Source organism: Pan troglodytes, chromosome 1, assembly GCF_028858775.2.
Source record: "Pan troglodytes isolate AG18354 chromosome 1, NHGRI_mPanTro3-v2.0_pri, whole genome shotgun sequence".
Taxonomy (NCBI): domain Eukaryota; kingdom Metazoa; phylum Chordata; class Mammalia; order Primates; family Hominidae; genus Pan; species Pan troglodytes.
This window is the reverse complement of record NC_072398.2, coordinates 75224884-75244278: the sequence shown is the minus strand read 5'-3', so window position 1 is coordinate 75244278 and position 19395 is coordinate 75224884. Positions and strand designations below refer to the sequence as shown.

At 41.7% G+C, this 19395-nt stretch overlaps 1 protein-coding gene across 3 annotated transcripts in view; it reads left to right on the top strand.

Annotated features, from left to right (window-relative positions):
• The window catches only part of DARS2 (aspartyl-tRNA synthetase 2, mitochondrial), a 33977-nt gene extending 19142 nt beyond the window's left edge, over positions 1 to 14835 (top strand). The window contains exons 11-16 of one of the 3 annotated variants that reach the window (XM_063811231.1): positions 1543 to 1605; positions 6631 to 6783; positions 9653 to 9871; positions 10098 to 10208; positions 12972 to 13047; positions 13824 to 14835. In XM_063811231.1, coding sequence (XP_063667301.1) covers positions 1543 to 1605; positions 6631 to 6783; positions 9653 to 9871; positions 10098 to 10208; positions 12972 to 13047; positions 13824 to 14011 — 810 coding nt within the window. In that variant the 3' untranslated portion in view covers positions 14012 to 14835. Of the gene's footprint in view, positions 1 to 1542; positions 1606 to 6630; positions 6784 to 8137; positions 8258 to 9652; positions 9872 to 10097; positions 10209 to 12971; positions 13048 to 13823 lie in introns of those variants that run through there. The other 2 variants (XM_524974.8, XM_054673402.2) reach the window with 2 other exon arrangements.
• The last annotated feature ends 4560 nt before the right edge of the window (positions 14836 to 19395 follow it).

The following is a 19395-nucleotide window of genomic DNA, read 5'->3' as shown; positions in this document are numbered from 1 at the left end:
CTTGCTCTATTAGGATGGAAGTAGTCCTCTGGGGAAAGTAAAGTCTAATTAAAGTTTGAGGTGTACTCTTATATGAGCTGTTCTTGGGAGAAGCTGGTTTGACCACCACAGTACAGACTGTATCTAAGGTCCCTCGATGCTAGAGGGCAGTGCCAGTGTGGGTGGGTGAGGCTTCAGAGATTAGCTCCAAGACTAACAGGGTATCACCCATCTCTTGGCTGTAGGAGAAGCAGTTGACAGAGTATAGCCAGTCACAGCATGTGCTATCAAAGTGTCTGTGTCGAACTCTTAAGTTTATATGTATTTTTGAAGTCCAGTAGTTGAGGTCAGTAATTCACACATGGGAGTTATGATAAGGTTTGAGGTAACATTCCTGGGGGGAAGAGGGAGTTCACTCGAAGTTCTCACATAGGGGATCTGATAAAACATCATGCTCTCGAAAGGAGGGGGAATACACCCCAAAACATCAAACCATGTTAAGTGTTTGGATCATTTCAAAGTTATGTAACATGATAACCATAATGTCTCACTTGAAAGACACTGAGATAATTTCAAAAGAAAGATTTTAAGAAACCTCAAATAATCAAATTCTGAATCCTTTTATTGATCTGAAAGTTTTCTTTCACAATTCAGTTGTAGACATTCATGTTGAACATTTATCCTGCATATTAGATATAGAGGGTCTCCTGTGGAATACATTCACAGCTATTTCCAATAAGAGCTGCATGCCCAGCGTGGTGGCTCACACCTGTAATCCCAGCACTTTGGGAGGCCGAGGCTGGCCAATCACATGAGGTCACGAGTTCAAGACCAGCCTGGCCAATATGGTGAAACCCCATCCCTACTAAAAATACAAAAATTAGCCAGGTGTGGTGGCGGGCACCTGTAATCCCAGCTACTTGGGAGGCTGAAGCAGGAGAATCACTTGAACCTGGGAGGTGGAGGTTTTAGTGAGCTGAGATCACGCCACTGTACTCCAGCCTGGGTGACAGAGCTAGACTCCATCGCAAAAAAAAAAAAAAAAAAAAAAGCTGCATAACTGGAAAAAATAAGCACTGTAACAAGCTTTAAAAATGTGTCATTTGGTAGCAGAAATTGGATTTTTTTTTTTTTTTTTTTTTTTTTGAGACAGAATCTCACTTTGTTACCCAGGCTGGAGTACAGTGGCACAGTCTCGGCTCACTGCAGCCTCTGCCTCCTGGTTTCATGTGATTCTCCTGCCTCAACCTCCCGAGTAGCTGGGATTTCAGGCACCTGCCACCATACCGGACTAATTTTTGTATTTTTAGTAGAGACGGGGTTTCACCATGTTGGTCAGGCTGGTTTTGAACTCCCAACTTTCAAGCAGTCCACCTGCCTCAGCCTCCCAAAGTGCTGGGATTACAGGCATGAGCCACCGCGCCCAGCCCAGACATTGAATTTTTATTAAATCTTACTATTATAATAGAAAGACACAAAATATATTTGTCATTTGATCGCATAACCATGTTTATGAAGCTAAGTGTCATACTGACAAGTTTACTTTGATTTTTCTTTCATCAGAAATACTTAAAAAGGAAAGACATTGAATCCATTAGAAAATTTGCAGCTGACCATTTTAATCAGGTAAGGAGTTAATTAGAGCAGTTTTTTTCCTTATACAGATTCAATATTTTTAACTATTATTAATTAAACTATCATTATCATTAGTTTTGAGCATCTTGTTATTTCAGATCATTCTTCTGCTTTTATTTACTTTTTATTTTATTTATATATTTATTTTGAAGATGTAGTCTTATTCTGTCGCCCAGGCTAGAGTGCAGTGGTGCCATAACAGCTCACTGCTGCCTTGATTTCTTAGGCTCAAGCAATGCTCCTGCCTCTTTCTCTCAAGTAGCTAGGACTACAGGCTCAGGCCACCATGCTGCCCAGTTGCACCCCTAGTCCCAGCTACTTAGGAGGCTGAGGTGGGAGAATCACCTGAGCCTGGGGGTTGAGGCTACAGTGAGCTGAGATCGCACCACCGCACTCCAGCCTAGGCATCAGAGCAAGATTCCATCTCGAAAAAAAATTGGGCCGGGCACGGTGGCTCACACCTGTAATCCCAGCACTTTAGGAGGCCAAGGCAGGCGGATCACTTGAGGTCAGGAGTTTGAGACCAATCTGGCCAATATGGCGAAACCCCATCTCTACTAAAAATAAAAAAAATTGGCCGGGCGCGTTGGCTCACGCCTGTAATCCCAGCACTTTGGGAGGGCAAGACAGGCGGATCACGAAGTCAGGAGATTGAGACCATCCTGGCTAACACGGTGAAACCCCGTCTCTACTAAAAATACAAAAAAATTAGCTGGGCGTGGTGGCGCGGGCCTGTAGTCCCAGCTACTCTGGAGGCTGAGGCAGGAGAATGGCGTGAACGCAGGAGGCGGAGCTTGCAGTGAGCCGAGATTGTGCCACTGCACTCCAGCCTGGACGACAGAGCAAGACTCCGTCTCAAAAAAAAAAAAAAATGCAAAAAATTAGCCGGGTGTGTTGGTGCTCACTTGTAATCCCAGCTACTTTGAGAGGCTGATGCAGGAGAATCGCTTGAACACAGGAGGTGGAGGTTGCAGTGAGCTGAGATCACGCCACTGCACTACAGCCTGGGCCACAGAGCAAGACTCAGTCTCTAAATAAATAAATATTAGCTGGGCATAGTGGCACATGTCTGTAGTCCCAGCTGCTTGGGAGACTGAGGCAGGAGAATCACAAGCCCAGGAGTTCAAGGCTGCAGTGAGCTATGATTATGCCACTGCATTCTTGCCTGGGTGACAGAGTGAGACCCTGTCTCTGAAAAAAATAAAGGATCCAGCCAGGCACGGAAGCGCATACCTGTAATCCCAGCACTTTGGGAGCCCAAGGTGGGAGTATCACTGGAGCCCAGAAGTTTGAGACCAGCCTGGGCAACATAGTGAGACCTCGTCTCTACAAAAAACAGAAAAAAAATTAGCTGGGCATGGTGGCACACACCTGTCATCCCAACTACTTGAGAGGCTGAGGTGGGAGGATCACTTGAGCCCAGGAGATCGAGGCTGCAGTGAGCTGTGTTCACGCCACTGCACTCCAGCCTGGGTGACACAGTGAGACCCTGTCTCAAAAAAAAAGGAAAGAATCTTAGGTATGATAACAGGAATAAAATGAAACCATATGGGAGTAATTAAATTATGATATAATCAAAGGAATTAATATTAAAGTTCCTATTTAAAATCTTGTTTTCTAAGACTTAATAGAGGAAAAATGCTCTTATAATGATATGTAAGAAAAGGAGGCTATAGGACTATATTTATACTGATTATAACCATGTAAAACCACTATATTTGTATATTGAAAATGGACTACCTACCTCTACTACCACTATTTCCCAAGCCTCATACCTCAAGCACAATGAACAATAAGTAGATTTTTATATAAGAAAAAAAGATCAGGTTAGTGGTTCCCAAAATGGGTTGAGACAAAATCAGAAAAGTCAGGGCAATATAACAAGCTTTTCATAAAGTTAAACAAATTTAAAGAACTATCCTTTTTTTCTCTGTTGGCGGTGGGGATGGCAGGGGGATGAAATATGTCTTTTCTTTATAAAATTAAAAATTGGCAACCCTTTATCTTCCAATTTTGTTTATTTTTATTTTATTAGTATATAAAATCTGCATCTAAGAACCATAGGACCAGGAAATAAGCCTGAAGGTTAACTTTGGCAGCCTTCAGTTGATGGGACTGTTATTACATTTTCTTCTTTCATTCTTCTCTTTCTTTTCCTGTTTTCTTTTTCTTTCCTAATTTCCTGAACTTTTATATAAGAAATGGGTATTACTACTACTATTTTTTATGAATGTTTTAACTTGATTTGGCTTCTAATTGCTTTCAGAAGATCTTATGTGTTTTTAGCAACATATGGCATACACATGGTTCAAAAAATAAAGAACCATTAATGATGAAATGCAATAATCATTTGCTCTAGCCTGCCCCATCCATCGTAGTATTCTGCCAGAGTACCTCTGTTTTTGGAAATATCTCTACATACTTTTTTTTCTTTTTACTTAATTCATTTAAACCTTGTTAACTTCCTGTCATGAGAGATGAGGCTCACATATACAGACCTCACCTAGTTACTCTGTACCTTCTGCACAGCTGTCTTTCTGAACTTTTTTTTTTTTTTTTTTTTTGAGACGGGAGTCTCACTCTGTCGCCCAGGCTGGAGTGCAGTGGTGCCATCTCGGCTCACTGCAAGCTCCACCTCCCAGGTTCACTCCATTCTTCTGCCTCAGCCTCCCGAGTAGCTGGGACTACAGGCGCCCGCGACCATGCCCGGCTAATTTTTTTGTATTTTTAGTAGAGATGGGGTTTAGCTGTGTTAGCCAGGATGGTCTCCATCTCCTGACCTCGTGATCCGCCCACCTCGGCCTTCCAAAGTGCTGGGATTACAGGCGTGAGCCACCGTGCCCGGCCCTTTTCTTCATTCTTTTCTGAGTTGAAGCCACCCATCCTGGATCCCAGGTTTTCCTCTTTCTTTTTTGTGTTGGAGTATGTAATCAAGTAACTTCCTAAGAAAGCATGTGAGAGATCAACTTACTGAGTTCTTACAAAATGTCTTTATGTTTAAAACCTCACACTTGATTAATAATAATTTGGCTTAGTACAAAATTTTGAATTGACAGCCATATCATCTTAGAAGAGTGCTGTCCAATAAAACTTTCTGTAATGATGGAAACGTTTTATGTCTGCATTGTTCGGTGTAGTTGTTGCTAGCCAATGTCACTAGTGAACACTTGAAATAGGATAGTACAACTAAAGGGCTGAACTTTTTACTTTATTTCATTTTAATTAATTTAAATGTAAATAGCAACAGTGCATCGCTAGACAGCACAGCTTTAGAACATTTAAGGCATTGCTTTACTTTCTTCTCCCATCTGTTGTTACTGATGAGAAGTCTGATGCTTTGATGCTTGTGTGAATTTATTCCATTATAGCAGAGCTGGTTTTTTCTCATTGGAAGCTTTTTGCCTTCTGATTCTTTATGTTCTGAAATTTCAGAGTTTGTTTGCCTTTTGATCATTTTTCATTTAATGTGTTACACACTTGAAGAGCCCTTTCAGTATGAAGGTTTATGTCTTTTTATGTGTAGAAAATTCTTTTATTATCTAATTATTTTGACCTCATCATTTTTTCTAGTCTCTCTTTGGAATTTCTACTAGTTGTATGTCAAACCAATTTAACCTCTTTTCTTTTGCATGTCATTTTTCACCATTTTCTTTGTCTTGTTCTATTTTCCTGGGGATTTCTTCAACTCTTCTGTAGAATTTTTTTTATTTCCCAGTAGCTTTTTTCACTGCATCTTATTCTGGTTTTATTCATAAAATATATTTTTGAGTACCTTTGAGGATTCAAGTTCTCTTTTGGTCCATAACTTATGTTTTCTCTGGGGCTAATTTTTTGGGTTTATCTTGGTCTTTTTTTTTTTTTTAATGCGGCAGAGTTTCTTCAATGTACAGTGATTGTTGGTTATCTGTACATATTCAAGAAAGGGGCATTTTAAAAGCTGGTTGGGGCTGGGTGCAGTGACTCACGCCTGTAATCCCAGCACTTTGGGAGGCCAGGGCGGGCAGATCGCTTGAAGTCAGGAGTTTGAGACCAGCCTGGCCAACATAGTGAAACCCCGTCTCTACTAAAAATACAAAAATTAGCCAGGCATGTTGGCACACATCTGTAATCCCAGCGACTAGGGAGGCTGAGGCAGGAGAATTGCTTGAACCCGAGAGGCAGACTGCAGTGAGCCAAGATCAGGCCACTGCACTCCAGCATGGGTGACAGAGCGAGACTCCATCTCAAAAAAAAAAAAAAAAGCTGGTTGGAAGCTCAAGAGAGAGGCTTTGTAAATGGTTAGGTTTAGTTTAGCATGAGCAGCAAGGCTGCTCTAGGCACTCAAGGCTTAAGAGTCCTGAGCCTCTCCAGAATTCTGCAGGGTAAAATCAGTTCCTTGTGCTGACGCTGCCTCCATTGTTCTTTATGCCAGACCTTCCTGCACCTTGCTTCTTTAATCATTCCTACTCAGTTCACTTGCAATCTGCCAAAAATTCGCAGAAATCTCTCATCTGCTGATATTATTCTCCATTCTTCATCCCCTCCCCCTTTTTTTCATTATGTTGAAATGACTTTTTTTTTTTTTTTTTTTTTTGAGTCTCACTCTGTCACCCAGGCTGGAGTGCAATGGCCCAGTCTCAGCTCACTGCAGCCTCTACCTTCCAGGCTCAAATGATTCTCATGCCTCAGCCTCCTGAGTAGCTAGGATTACAGGTGCACAGAACTGGCACAGCTACTTTTTGTATTTTTAGTAGAGATGGGGTTTCACCATGTTGGCCAAGCTGGTGTTGAACTCCTGAAGTGATCCACCCACCTCAGCCTCCCAAAGTGCTGGGATTACAGGTATAAGCCACCGTGCCAAGCCTACTTTATAAAATTCCCTTAGTATCATTTTGAATGGGTTCATGGAGATAATAGAGATAATCTCTTTTAAATTCTCTTCTATTGGGAACCGGAAATCTTTGTACTATAAGAAGATAAATTAATCCCACTGTTCAAAAAAAAAAAAACGTGAATAAGTCTTTTTCTTTTACACAGGAAATCTTACCTGTATTCCTTAACGCCAATAGAAACTGGAATTCTCCAGTTGCTAACTTCATAATGGAGTCACAAAGACTGGAATTAATCAGACTAATGGAGACCCAAGAGGAAGATGTGGTCCTACTAACTGCTGGAGAGCACAATAAAGCAGTAAGAAAAATTACTTCCAAGCATCAGTGCTGTTGATGCTGAACAATGCCTTACTCTCCTATGTATATGGTATATGTTTGAACTGTAGACTGTTACTTCATAAAATGGAGCTGCTCTGCATAAATCTTTTTTTTTTTTTTTTTTAAGAGACGGAGTTTTGCTCTGTTGCCCAGGTTGGAGTGCAGTGGTGCAATCTTGGCTCACTGCAACCTCCGCCTCCCGGGTTCTAGAGATTCTCCTGCCTCAGCCTCCTGAGTAGCTGGGATTACAGGCGCACGCTGCCATACCCGACTAATTTTTTGTATTTTAGTAGAGACGGGGTTTCACCATGTTGCCCAGACTGGTCTCAAACTCCTCAGCTTAGGCAGTCCACCCGCCGCAGCCTCCTGAAGTGCTAGGATTACAGGCGTGAGCCACCGTGCCCAGCCTGCATAAATCTTATAGTGCTTTATAATGCACTGTATAAAAACTTAAGGGTTGGCCGGGCATGGTGGCTAACGCCTGTAATCCCAACACTTTGGGAGGCCGAGGTGGGTGGATCGCCTGAGGTCAGGAGTTTGAGACCAGCCTGTTCAACGTGGTGAAACATCATCTCTACTAAAAATACAAAAATTAGCCAGGTGTGGTGGCGGGCTAATTTTTGTATTTTGTAGTCCCAGTTCCTCGGGAGGCTGAGGCAGGAGAATCACTTCAACCTGGGAGGGGGAGGTTGCAGTGAGCCGAGATTGTGCCACTGCACTCCAGCCTGGCCGACAGAGCCAGACTCCGTCTCAAAAAAAAAAGGGTTTTTTTTTCATAGCTACCAGCCTCCATTGGCATTACTTAAATAGATTAGACCTGACCCTAATTAGAAAAGCCACTTAGATTAAGGGGTAGTGAAATTAGTCATATAACCATGAAAAAATATTTTCAGTGTCAAGATTTCACAAATGAAGAAAATTAGGAGTCTCAAATTTTTATGCATCATGCATTCGTAAATTGTGGAGGGACGGATCAGACCACTGGAGAGCTGGAGGGCTGGCAGACACCCCTGGACCAACTTGGTCAAAGTGGGACCCTTTTTCCTCAAGAACAGCAGCTGTAGGTGATGAGTGCCATCATGCACTGGCTGAGTCATGATTCTTCAGGGGATATGGAAGACTGAATTAGCTTTAGGGATCTTTGTAAAATATAGAAAAGTATAGTACAAAGTCAAACATGAATATTAAAAATGTACTGTAAAGATCAAGCATGATATAAATTTATTTTTTCACTTTAGTATATAGTTTTTTCAAAATGATAGTGTGTCTAACTAGTACTTCATCAAGTTCTTTCTTCTAATCTATATTTTCATTTGTCATTGTTTCTTCCACAGAAAAAGTTTCAGAGTTCAGCTTCAAAGCTAAATGTAATCCCCCATCTCCCCTTCCCCTACAATAGTAAAATGAAGAAAGCTATTTATTTCCAAATTTTATTATGAATGCATTTCTTAAAAAAGAACATGGGATTTTGTTCCAAACTAATTTGGCTATTAAACCTTCTCTTGGTATGAACTAAACATGCTGGTGTTTCATTCTCAGGAAGTTATAGGTCTGATTCCTACAAGGCCTTCCTTGAAAGAGAGCTAGAAACCAGACTTTCGAGGAATAACATTAACATTCTGAAAATGTCACAATGAAGGTCCGTTATGTAGACATAAATGTAAGATAGAATGGGCTGCAAAATAATACCCTATCATGTCTCTAGGCATATGTCACTGTTCTAACCAGCTGTCCTTTCTCAGGGAAGTCCTGCACACCATAGGTAGCACTTATTAAGCACTTAGTATTTGCCAAGCCCGTTCTAAGCACTTTGTATACATTAACTCATTTAATCCTCATGCCAACCCTATGAAAGAAGTTCTGATACTGTTGCTATTTTAAAAATAAGAAAAGTGAGGCACAGAGCTTAAAATTTTGCTCACAGTCACACAGCTAGGAAGTGGAGGAGCCGGATTTCTAACCCATGAAGTTGGGTTCCAAAATTCACACTCTTATTTTTTTTTATTTTTTATTTTTTTTTTTGAGATGGTCTCACTCTGTTGCCCAGGCTGGAGTACAGTGGTGCGATCTCAGCTCACTGCAACCTCTGCCTCCTCCCGGGTTCAAGCGATTTTCCTGCCTCAGCCTCCCGAGTAGCTAGGATTACAAGTGCATGCCACCACGCCCGGCTAATTTTTGTATTTTTAGTAGTGACAGGGTTTCACCATGTTGGTCAGGCTGATCTAGAACCCCTGACCTTGTGATCCGCCCGCCTCGGCCTCCCAAAGTGCTGGGATTACAGGTGTGAGCCACTGCACCCCTCCGCACTCTTAAATGGACCTCTAATCTGCATTACCTGTAGTGATAGCCAGCCTTCACTGAACATTAACAGTGTGCCAGGCACTTACCAAATCCTCACCACAACCCTTCAAGAGAAGTGAGGAAATAATCAGAACAACTACCACTCACATACTTTGTCAGGTCCTGCACCTTATGTACATTATCTTAAGCTTCACAGCAGTCTTTTGGAGTTGATATTTTTATCCCAATTTTACAATGAAAAAGGGTACAGAGAAGTTCATAATTAGCCACACTGAGATTCAGACCCAGGTTTATGAAGTGCTGATCCCTGTGTTCTTAATCACCGAGTTATCGGTACTCACCCAGTTGGTTGAGTGTGATGATTGTTCTCAACCTTGTTGCAATTAGACTTATCCTCAGATCTTTGTGTCCTGAGAAGCAAAGGGCATCCTATCTGTTAATTGGCTAATCCTTTCCTAGAGAATGGCCTGGCTTCGGAATCCAGGCTGTGTCATTTCCTGCCTGCTCTGTCAAGAAGTTAACTCAATGTTTACGTCTTCTGTTTGCAGTGCTCTTTGTTGGGAAAATTACGACTGGAATGTGCTGACCTTCTAGAAACAAGAGGAGTGGTGCTCCGTGACCCCACTCTGTTCTCTTTTCTTTGGGTGGTAGATTTCCCACTCTTCCTGCCCAAGGAGGAAAATCCCAGAGAGCTGGAATCGGCCCACCACCCATTTACTGCTCCCCACCCCAGTGACATACACCTCCTGTACACTGAGCCCAAAAAGGTACCGTATCTATACTTCCAAATCAAAAGGAAATGTGTATATAAAGGCAAAGAACTTCAGACTTCAAGGTCTGATGAAAGATAGGACCCAGTTCTGGAACCCCAGAAGAAATTGTGGAGTTTGAGTTAGTAGTAATACATTGTCTTTAAAAATCTACAGGGTCTTCAACCTGTAGAACAGAAAACCAGACATTTTCTCTAACATAAAGTATCTGTGAATCTTCTAGGCCCGTAGCCAACACTATGACTTGGTTTTAAATGGCAATGAAATAGGAGGTGGTTCAATTCGAATTCACAATGCAGAGCTGCAGCGTTATATCCTGGCAACCTTACTAAAGGTAACAAACATCATCTGCTATCCTGGGCTTATTTTTTTACCAGAATATTTTTCAGTTTTGTGTTGTTGTTGTTGTTTGCTTGTTTGTTTTGTTTTTGAGACATTCTGTCACCCAGGCAGGTGTCTACTGGTGCATTCATAGCTCACTGCAATCTCAGTCTCCTGTGCTTAAGCCATCCTCTCACCTCAGCCTCCCAAGTAGCTGTGACTACAGGCACATGCCACCATGCCCGGCAAATTTTTTTATTTTTTTGAAGAGATAAGATTTCCCTATGTTGCTCACACTGCTCTCAAACTCCTGCCCTCAAGCACTCCTCCTGCCTCGGCCTCCCAAAGTGCTGGGATTATAGGCATGAACCACTGCATCTGACTTAAATCAGCCTATTTTATTAAACATTTGTTATGAATGGAGGATTCACAAGATACAAAATAGCATCAGCTATCTCTCTACCTTTAATGTAGGACTTGGAAAAGTAAATAATAATATTAAAAGTAAATAATAATATTAAATGCTTAAATAGTATCTGGCACATAGCACTATTAAACAGTACTATTTAAATACTAATTAATAGTGCATATTAAATACCCTTATTATAATAGTGCAGATAAATATCCTTATTCTGCCCACTCTAAAGATGAGATTTACTGAGGCAACTTACTTAACTTGCCAAAGTGACAGTACAAAAGTAAGCAGAGTCAGGATTTGAATCCAGGTGAGGTCGCTCTTAAGCCCATGCTCCTAACCACTACCCTGCTTAAAAAAACCATGCAGCTTGAAAAAATAAAAATCAAATCAAATGAAAACCATGCAGTCTGAAGTGACTAAAAATGTTGATAATGTTAGAGAAAGAGAGAGAAGTTTGAAAAGATTTTATATCACTTATTAGATACTACTTTAGCTATATTTAAGGCAGGGATATATTTTAGTGATAGTGGAGTAATCAGGATTTTTTAAAAGTAAAAGAAGAGTCTGTACAGGTGCAGACCTAAGAATTTGAAGTTTGTTGGTGATGCTGTAGAAGGCTTGGGTAGGTTTCAGAAAGGAAAAGGTCTGAGAGAGTCTGGTCCTAAAAGATCGTTTTGTGGGATTAACTGACAAGTGTGAGGTAGGATGGAAGGAGAACTGGGACCATGAGATGACTCCTTTAGCTTTAAGCCTTCAGAGTCCTTAAAGTTTAAGGGCATTGTGAAATCTGTTAACTTTTTTTTTTTTTTTTTTGAGACAGAGTCTTGCTCTGTCGCCCAGGCTGGAGTGCAGTGGCTCAATCTTGGCTCACTGCAACCTCCGCCGCCTGAGTTCAAGCAATTCTTCTGCCTCAGCCTCCTGAGTAGCTGGGATTACAGGTGCGCACTAACACACCCGGCTATTTTGTATTTTTAGTAGAGACAGAGTTTCACCATGTTGGCCGGGCTGGTCTCGAACTCCTGACCTCAAGAGATCCACCCGCCTTGGCCTCCCAAAGTCCTGGGATTACAGGCGTGAGCCACCGCACCCAGCCGAAATCTGTTAACTTTTCTCCTGCCAATTCAAAGCCTCCAATCACCCATTGGGTTTTGTGTGTTTGTTTGTTTGTTTGTTTTTAAAAAGATGGAGTCTCACTCTGTCACCTAGGCTAGAGTGCAATGGCATGATCATAACTTAGGGCAGCCTCAAACTCCTGGGATCAAGCGATCCTCCTGCCCAGCCCAGCTTCCAGTCAGCAGTTTTCAGCCTTTTTCATTCCTCTCATTGTCAAACTTTTCAAGAGTCACTAAGAATACATTACTTTTTTTTTTTTCTCGCTTTGTCACCCAGACTGGAGTGCAGTGGCGTGATCTTGGTTCACTGCAATCTCCGCCTCCCAGGTTGAAGTGATTCTCCTGCCTTAGCCTCCCGAGTGGCTGGGACCACAGGCACACACCATCACGCCCAGCATTTTTTTTTTTTTTTGGTATTTTTAGTAGATACAGCATTTTGCCATGTTGGCCAGGCTAGTCTTGAACCCCCGATCTCAGGTGATCTGCCTGCATCGGCCTCCCAAAGTGCTGGGATTACAGGTGTGAGCCACCACACCTGGCCTAGAATACATTACTTCTGTTGCTTCCCTAAATAGTGGTTCTCAGCCCTGCTGCACCTTACAATCAAATCACCTGGAAAGCATTAAAAAAAACACTGGTGCCTTGGCTACACATCAGACCAACTGAATAAAAAAGTTCTAAGCATAAGGCTTTGGCCTCTGTTTGTTGGAAGCTTCCCACTTGATCCTGATTTGTAGCCTGGTTGGAGAACCATTTCCAAACATACTTTCAACATTTCTACATGTACTGCCCCACAAAAGTTACTCACAAGATCACCAAATCCAGTGGCCTGTTCTTGGCCCTTAAGTTCTCCTTCCTCCCGGCAGCATTTGACAATGTTGCCCACTTAGTAATGCTCTCTTCCCTTGGTCTCTGTGACAGGAGAGTTTCCTGCTTTTTATCCCCACCTCCTCATTTGGTCTCACTCTGTTTGCATTGTGAATACAGTAAAAGCTGCATTTACTGAACACCAGGCATTTTTGTACATGTTATAATCATCTATGACTTGTCTTTTTCCCTTGCTAACCTGCAAATCACTTAAGGTAATTTTTTCTTTACACTTTTCCAATAAACTTTTATTATTGGTTAAGTCAGGTTTAGCTGTTTTAAAACTCAACTTTGTTTCCCCTTTATCATCTAAGCCTAGATGGTGGCACTTAGTGGACCTTCAAAATATATTTAAACTGAATTACCTTTTGAATTTCAGGAGGATGTGAAAATGCTCTCCCATCTGCTCCAGGCTTTAGATTATGGGGCACCCCCTCATGGAGGAATTGCCTTAGGTAAACAACTTTTCCTTTTATAAGATAAACTGAATTCCATTGCACTGTCTCAAATTCGGGTTCTCAGTTTGTGTTGGTAGAGGTGGAAGGATGAGTCCAAGAGTTCCATGAGAATGTAAGTTTCTGTTGAAATTTCAGTAATATATTTTTTAAATATATCTTAACAGTTATAAAGATATAACTTAACTGATAATTTGCATTTGAAAGATCATTAATAGCTTAAAACTGCAGATCTTAAGTCAATATTGTTCAAATCCCCATGGCCTCACAGACGCACTCATTGGAGTCTGGAAAGCACTGCTCCATAATGTTCAGCTTGTATGAAAACAGGAAGATGCCAGTGTCCTTCTGATTGCCATGGTTACTCACTTTGCTTGTTTTGTCAAAGCAAGGAAGAGTAAGAAATTCTAGGAAGCTCACCTAGATTGTAGGCCCCAACAATAGGGACTTCCTTCTGTGTTTATGGAGTTCCCTGCCAAGCACCAATTACACTGTTGAATCTGTTTTAGGGCCTTTAGTAAGCCTTTACTAGGAACACTAATCGCTGTGACAATCCAAGTAGCATGTGAACATTAGTCCTGAATACTTTTCCAGAATGAGATAGAAAAGAACCTCTCAAACAAACAAAAGTTCTCTAAAAAGGTAGGGAACGATGGTTGGCTACAGTTTGTTAAAGATTCTTATTTAAAAGTTCTCTACAACTTTTATAGAAAAACTAAGTTATTTCCAACATTAGATTACATTTCTCATCTGTTATCTTTGTATTTTACTCACAGGGTTAGACAGACTGATATGCCTTGTCACTGGATCTCGAAGCATCAGAGATGTCATAGCCTTCCCAAAGTCCTTCCGGGGACATGACCTCATGAGCAATACCCCAGATTCTGTCCCTCCTGAGGAACTGAAGCCCTATCATATCCGAGTCTCCAAGCCAACAGACTCCAAAGCAGAAAGAGCTCATTGAATCATGCATACCATGCAGAAAGTTGAGCTTTTAGGTTTTGTCCTCTTTGCTTCCCCAAGGCTAAAGTCAGATCTAGAGTTCTGCCACAGGTCTAACAATCAAGTCTTTAGATGGAAGGAATCCAGGCAACATTCTTCACCACAACGAAGAAACAGATAGAAGATACCCAATTTTGACTTGATTTCATGCATCATTTGGATTTTTTTTGGTTAGGGCTTTTTTTGAAGTTCCTTTTTACTTAGGTGTGAAAGATGGTTCTTTGTTGAAATAATATAGTGGTTTAGTGTTTTCAAATCATGTTTCTCATACCCAAATAGTAGATTATTCACTTAGGACAGAGGTAATCAAATTATGTGTGAAATGTAGGAAAATGCTTGCCCCTGTAAACTAGTGAGTTGATGGAGCATTTGCTTCATCATCCTCATCAAGAGAATCATATAAATTAAGCTTTATAATGACATTTCAACCATCAACATAATATAGTGAGGAGTAGCATAATATTTTTTAATAATGCAGAAAACATCACTGAAATGAGAGTCACAAATTTTTCTTCAGTGTTTCAGCCTGAGCAAGTTACATAAACCTCGCTTAGCCTCCCTTCCTGCTAATGTGTAAAATACATACTTGCCCTGGCTACCTCACCGGGCTGTTATTGCTGGAATCAGAGGAGATAACATATATGGAAGATAAAGTGAATAAAAGTACTTTGAAAAACTATAAAGCATTCCACAAATATGAGATGATGGTATTACCCATCCATAAATAGGTAGATGTATCTCTATTTTATAGTTTCAGATTAAACAAAACGGATATCAATAGTAAAAGTCATTTTACTTATCAATTTTGTTTATATTTTTAGTTTTAAAGATATTATTGGCCGGGAGTGGTGGCTCACACCTGTAATCCCAGCACTTTGGGAGATTGAGGTGGGTGGATCACTTGAGGTCAGGAGTTCAACACCAGCCTGGCCAACATAGTGAAACCCTGTCTCTACTAAAAACACAAAAATTAGCCAGGCATGGTGGCGCATGCCTGTAATCCCAGCCACTCGGGAGGCTGAGGCATGAGGTTTGCTTGAACCTGGGAGATGGAGGTTGCAGTGAGCCAAGATGGTGCCATTACACTCCAGCCTGGGTGACAGAGCAAGACTCCATCTCAAAAAAAAAAAAGACAACAAAGATATTATTAATCACTGAACACTATTTTCTCTCAATTATAAGTAATTGAAAATTCTAATCAACCTTAGATTAACCTCAAATGTGCAAAAAAGTGAACACCAAAACTCATTGTGATTTTAAGTTCTAATCATACACATAAAAGTTTTAATAAACTAATAATTATAAAATGAGGCCGGGTACAGTGGCTCACGCCTATAATCCCAGCACTTTGGGAGGCTGAGGCGGACAGATCACAAGGTCAAGAGATTGAGACCATCCTGGCCAACATGGTGAAACCCCATCTCTACTAAAAATACAAAAATTAGCTGGGTGTGGTGGCACACGCCTGTAGTCCCAGCTACTCAGGAGGCTGAGGCAGGAGAATCACTTGAACCCAGGAGGTGGAGGTTGCAGTGAGCCGAGGTCACACCACTGCACTCCAGCCTGGCAACAGAACAAGACTCCATTTCAAAAAAAAAAAAAGACAAAATGAGAACAAGGTCTTGATCAGTGATTTGGAAATTGTTTTCTTCTACTCAGTCTTCACTTCTGCCTTGAAATTCTTTTGATTTATACCTTTTTTTTTTTTGAGACAGAGTCTCGCTCTTTTGCCCAGGTTAGAGTGCAGTGGCGCCATCTTGGCTCACTGCAACCTCCACCTCCTGGGTTCAAGTGATTCTCCTGCCTCAGCCTCCTATTTAATTAATTAATAATTGATTTAATGATTTAGTTTAAAATGTTAAATTCATTTTAAAATAACCCATTACATGTTAACACAAATAGCATGTTTTTTTTTATTTTATTTTATTTTGAGACAGAGTCTCACTCTGTTGCCCAGGCTGGAGTGCAGTGGTGTGATCTTGGCTCACTTCATCCTCCACCTCCCGGGTTCAGGCAGTTTTCCTGCCTCAGCCTCCTGAGTAGTTGGGACCACAGGTGCCCTCCACCACACCTGGTTAATTTTTGTATTTTTAGTAGAGACGGGGTTTTGCCATGTTGACCAGGCTGGTCTCAAGCTCCTGGCCTCAGGTGATCCACCTGCCTCAGCCTCCCAAAGTTCTGGGATTACAAAGGCGTGAGCCACCACACTCAGCCATGTTTTTATTTTAAAAATAATTATTTTCAAAAAAAAAAAATAGAGTAACATTGTTTTATATTTCTGCAAATATTTTTTATTTCTGGCTTAATAGAAGACACTAGATTCTGATATCTGCTTCTGTATCCTATCTGTTGTTATATGCTGTTTTGGTTGAAGTCTGTGAAGAAAATCTGACCCCACTCATATATAAAGTTGGAAAAGGGAGGAATATTTTAATAGCTTTCTCTGATAATTATGGATATTCTCTTTGATACCACACCAAAATATGACAAGTAGTAGAGTTCCTTAAAGGCTAGTTGCAATGTGGATTCTGAAATCGTATTGATGAGCTTTTCTAAAGTCCATTGGTGTACCTTGTATTTAAATAGAACTTTTACCTATGTGTGATATTTGTAACACCAGTCCAGTGATTGATCATTTGGAAAATACTGGTTCACTGAGTTATGCAAATCTTCCAAATGTTGACACATTTTGATATACAATATCTAAAACAAAATACCATTAATATTACCACCAATCTCATTACAAAAGTCTTTAAGTCTGAGGAAGCTATAAGGGCACAGAAGTGTATACAAGCCTTCCAAAATTTTAGGTTTCATTTGGAAGCTTGAGTTTTATCATTGGCAACAAATGCCATCAGTTTTTTCCAAGCTGACTTGTTCTTTTTTGAGCAAATCTCTGCCAAAATTACCCCTAAAATATGAATAATCAATTTGTCAGGTTTTTTTCAACTAAAAATGTTCTGTGAAAAAAAGCAGCTAGTTCAGCTTGTATCTCAAACAATTGTAACTACTTTTTCTAGGGAAAAAAAAATCTAGACATCCATACTTTATGGCAGATGTGCTTCATGCATACTTCCCATTTTGTCACACAGAATATCAAAATAACGTGTACTCAAGATTTACTAACAACTAAAATTCCAAAACTGCTAAACAACAGAATGCTGAATAAGGTGATCCAATTTTTAATATTTTATTTGAGACAACATCTCACCCTGTCACCCAGGCTGGAATCCAGTGGTGTGACACAGCTCACTGCATCCTCAACCTCCTGGGCTCAAGCGATCGTCCCACCTCAGTCTCATGAGTGGTTGGGACTACAGGCATGCACCATCATGCCTGGCTCACTTTTTTTTTTCTTTTTTAATTGTAGACACAGGGTCTCACTATGTTGCCCAGGCCGGTCTTGAACTCCTGGACTCAAGCAATCCCCCCGCCTTGGTTTCCCAAAGTGTTGGGATTACAGGCATGAGCTACTACATACAACTGAAATCTTTTAATATGCTTGTCAAAAAGTTTTCTGATTCAGCAAATGGCACTTATATATAAAAGAGGGAACAAGAAGCTGGATGCGGTGGCTCACGCCTGTAATCCCAGCACTTTGAGAGGCTAGGTGGGCAGATCACGAGGTCAGGAGTTCGAGACCAGCCTGGCCAACATGGTGAAACCCCCTCTCTACTAAAAATACAAAAATAGCCAGGCATGGTGGCCCACGCCTGTAATCCCAGCTACTTGGAAGGCTGAGGCAGGAGAATCGCTTGAACCTGGGAGGTGGAGGTTGCAGTGAGCCGAGATTGCGCCGCTACATTCCAGTCTGGGCAACACGAGCGAAACTCCGTCTCAAAAAAAAAAAAAAAAAAAAAAGAAGAATAGAACTTGGCTGGATGCAGTGGCTCACACCTGTAATCCCAGCACTTTGGGAGGGCAGGGCAGTTGGATCACTTGAGGCCAGGAGTTCAAGACCAGCCTGGCTGACATGGTGAAACTCCATCTCTACCAAAAATACAAAAAAAAAAAAAAAAAATTAGCTGGGAGTGGTGGCACACACCTGTCATCCCAGCTACTCAGGTAGTTGAGGCACAACAATCACTTGAGCCTAGGAGGCCCAGGCTGGAGTGAGGTGGCACGATCTTGGTTCACTGCAACCTCCACCTTCAGGGTTCAGAGTAGCTGGGACTACAGGCCCACACTACCACACCCGGCTAATTTTCGCTTTTTTTCAGTAGAGACCGGGTTTTGCCATGTTGGCCAGGCTGGTCTCGAAGCCTGAGCCATCACCTGGCGAAAAGATACTTTGAAATGTAACATCGTTTTTCACTTCAAAATCAAGGTATTTTACCAACTTGCCTTTGGTACCTCCCCAAAAACTGATCTACTACATTTGCAGTTTCATTCATTTTTCCAACATTAAGGAATAAACTTGAAGCGCTTACATTCTTGTGGGGGAAGTAAGAACAAAACACATAATAGGTCATGGTGGTCACATGAAGAGTAAAGGGTAACCGATTGGGGTAGGTGGTGGTAGTTTTGTATGTGTGTTTTCTTTTTTTGAGACCGAGTCTCGCCGTTGCCCAGGCTGGAGTGTGGTGGCATGATCTCAGCTCACTGCAACCTCCACTTTCTAGGTTCAAGCAATTCTCCTGCCTCAGCCTCCTGAGTAGCTGGGATTACAGATGCACGCCACACCTGGCTAACTTTTGTATTTTTAGTAGAGATGGGGGTTTCACCATGTTGGTCAGGCTGGTCTCAAACTCCTGACCGTGTGATCCACCCGCCTCGGCCTCCCAAAGTGGTGGGATTACAGGCATGAACCACCACGCCCAGCCTTCTTTTTTCCTTTGAGACAGAGTCTCACCCTGGCACCCAGGCTGGAGTGCAGTGGCAGGATCGCAGGTCACTGCAACCTCAGCCTCCCAGGTTCAGTTCCCCTGCCTCAGCCTCCCGAGTAGCTGGGACTACAATAGCCCACCACTACACCCGGCTAGATTTTTGTATTTTTAGTAGAGATGGGGTTTCACCATGTTGGCCAGGTTGGTCTTGAAATCCTGACCTCAGGTAATCCGCCCACCTCAGCACCCAGCCAGGTGGTGGTAGTTGTTTTACAGCCTGAGACATTTGGGTGGGCCGCAGGAAATGAAAGAATGTGTTTATTTGGGGGAGGGGAGGCCTTTTTTCTTAGACAAAATTGCGCATTCCCAACGTACACGCATTTAGTGCATAAGCTGACATTTCAATGAGATTGTGAAATGACAATGGGAAGGGTCCTGAAGAAAACATCAAGCATCAAAGGCCTGGGAGGCCGGGCACTGTGGCTCAGGCCTGGGAAATCCCAGCACTTTGGGAGGATGG